Here is a 2579-nt window from a genome sequence, read left to right on the forward strand (position 1 = left end):
GCTAGGGGGTGCGCGAGATTAAAAATGTAATGGCGGTCTGATAATTACACAATTATTATTTTTTTTTTCCCCTCACACAAAGACGTGTTAATAAACATTTCCTTTGTAAAATGTAAATTCAAACTGTAATATTAATTAATAAATAAATAAATGCAGGCTGTTTAAAATGCACTTCATCTTAAAATGAAGCGTAGAAGAAGTCCTCTTCTTCTACACACTGTATATATACAGTGTGTAGAAGAAGAGGCATATATGCGCACCTCTCTTGTGGCCTCAACGTCATTCATTCTCGCAAATATGCTCAAATGGCTGAAAGCAGGGAAACTGTCAGGTGAGAAATCTGAAGTGAAAGTTAGTGATGAAAAAGGAGAGGAACCAAGAGAGAGTGAGGAATCGGAGGCAACAGAGGAGAGAATTGTAACGGCTCCGGGAGAAGACAAGGAGCGCGAGCCAGAAAATGATGCGCGGGAGGAAACCGCGAAGGAGGGAAGAAGATGGCAACAAGGCAAAAGAGGTGGAGAGGATGAACAACAGACAGGAAAAAAAAAGAAGGAAATATGATGAAAATTATCTGGGTCTGGGCTTCACTTGGATTGGTGATACAGACTGCCCGAAGCCGCAGTGTGTGCTGTGTAGTGAGGTTCTAGCAAACAGCTGCCTGAAGCCTTCCTATCTACGTCGCCACCTTCACACAAAGCACGCCAATGTAATTCAAAAGCCCCTTACATTTTTTAAATCAAAATTGGAGGAGTTACAAAGCAGCCAAAAACAACTGCAGTTTCATTCACATGTTGGGTCTACAAAAGACGCATTACGGGCTTCATATCTGGTCAGCTACAGAATAGCGAGAAAGGGGTTGCCTCACACAATCGCCGAAGACGTGTGCTTGCCAGCTGCCAAAGAGATGGTGGGATGTATGATCGGAGAGAAAGAAGCAACAAAGTTAGACATGATTCCAGTATCCAATAACACTGTGTCGCGCCGCATCGATACAATGTCTGAAGACGTCCTGGCTACATTAGTCCGCCGTGTGAGAGACAGCGAGTTTTTCTCTCTGCAAGTAGACGAGTCTACAGATGTGGCAAATCTGGCCAATCTTCTGGTTTATGTCCGTTACCTTTTTGAAGGCACGGTACAAGAAGATTTTTTGTTCTGTCGGCCCCTTGCTACCCGAACAACAGGAGAGGAAATCTTCAATTTAATTGATGTGTTTATGAGGACCAACAGGATCGACTGGGCACGCTGCGTGGGTATTTGCACCGATGGGGCAAAATCGATGACGGGGAAGCACACAGGGCTGATAGCTCATATCAGGAAAGTGTGTCCATCCATTCACTGGTTACACTGCAGTGTTCACAGGGAGGCCTTGGCAGCTAAAAACATGCCAGCTGATCTACTTTCAGTCCTGAATGATGCCGTGAAACTGGTAAACTTCATTAAAGCTCGCCCGCTAAATTCAAGGCTGTTCACACTCTTATGCAGTGAGATGGGCAGTGAACACAAAGCATTGCTGCTGCACACTGAAGTGCGCTGGTTGTCTCGCGGCAAAGTATTAACAAGGCTTTTTGAACTGCGACACGAGCTTCAGCAGTTTTTTGAGGACAACCCGTTTCATTTGGCTTCCAATCTGCATGACGAAGACTTCCTGAAGAGGCTCGCCTATCTGGCGGACATATTTTCTGCTCTGAATGAGCTGAATCTAAGTCTGCAGGGAGTCAGTGTTACGGTGTTCAACACACAAGACAAGATCGAAGCTATGGTGAAGAAGCTACGGTTCTGGGCGAGCTGCGTGAGTGGGAACACACTCCTGTGTTTCCCTACGCTCCACCAGTTCTTGGGAGAAAATGACGTGCACCTGGGTGAGCAGGTGAAAACTCTCATAGTTGAACACCTCAACCAACTCGCGGAGCAGCTACGGAAATACTTCCCACCTATAGATGCATCTCTAGCGTGGATTCGCAACCCCTTTGAAGTTTCCCTCCCGGTCCCGCAGCTGTCATTTCACCAGCAGGAACAGCTGATCGAGCTGTCATCTGATGGAGCGCTGCAGTTGCAGTTCAAACGAAGGCCACTTGTGGATTTTTGGACAGAGTCAATGCCATCATACACAGTCCTGGCAAAGCAGGCCTTGAGAGTGTTGATGCCCTTCGCAACAACGTATCTATGCGAGGCTGGTTTCTCTGCTCTGACAGCAGTGAAAACGAAACATCGGCAAAGACTGGATGCTGTTGAAAAAGATTTGAGGCTTAAACTGTCTTCAATTGTGCCAAACATCGGAGAGCTTTGTGCCAAGATGCAGGCCCACCCGTCGCATTAATATGTGTAAGTATTTGGCCAAATGGTATTGGCCGCGTTTCCCAGATTCGCTCGTTCTTAAGGACTTAAGAAGGCTCTTAAGAAGGGTTCGGCTAAGAAGGAGCGCTAAGATAGGGGTGTTTCCCAGATGCGTTCTTAACTGCCTTCTTAAGATCCCGCCAAAGAAGCTTCTTAAGAAGCTCTTAGTGGGAGCTGTCCACCGCCGTGGTGCTGAAATATAAATCAATCGATGCCAGGCAAATCGATCACCCACCACTTTATCA

The 2579-nt window shown here is 46.4% G+C and overlaps 1 protein-coding gene across 1 annotated transcript; it reads left to right on the plus strand.

Annotated features, from left to right (window-relative positions):
* Positions 1-460: 460 nt before the first annotated feature.
* On the plus strand, positions 461-2198 carry LOC131983033 (zinc finger BED domain-containing protein 5-like). Its single transcript, XM_059347606.1, has 2 exons — positions 461-2134; positions 2193-2198. Exons 1-2 carry the CDS (start codon positions 461-463, stop codon positions 2196-2198), a joined length of 1680 nt encoding a protein of 559 aa, XP_059203589.1.
* Positions 2199-2579: the final 381 nt, after the last annotated feature.

Source organism: Centropristis striata, chromosome 13, assembly GCF_030273125.1.
Source record: "Centropristis striata isolate RG_2023a ecotype Rhode Island chromosome 13, C.striata_1.0, whole genome shotgun sequence".
Taxonomy (NCBI): Eukaryota; Metazoa; Chordata; class Actinopteri; order Perciformes; family Serranidae; genus Centropristis; species Centropristis striata.

Coding starts and splice junctions, on each gene's coding strand:
- LOC131983033 (XM_059347606.1), top strand. CDS start 461: ATGCGCGGGAGGAAACCGCGAAGGAGGGAAGAAGATGGCAACAAGGCA.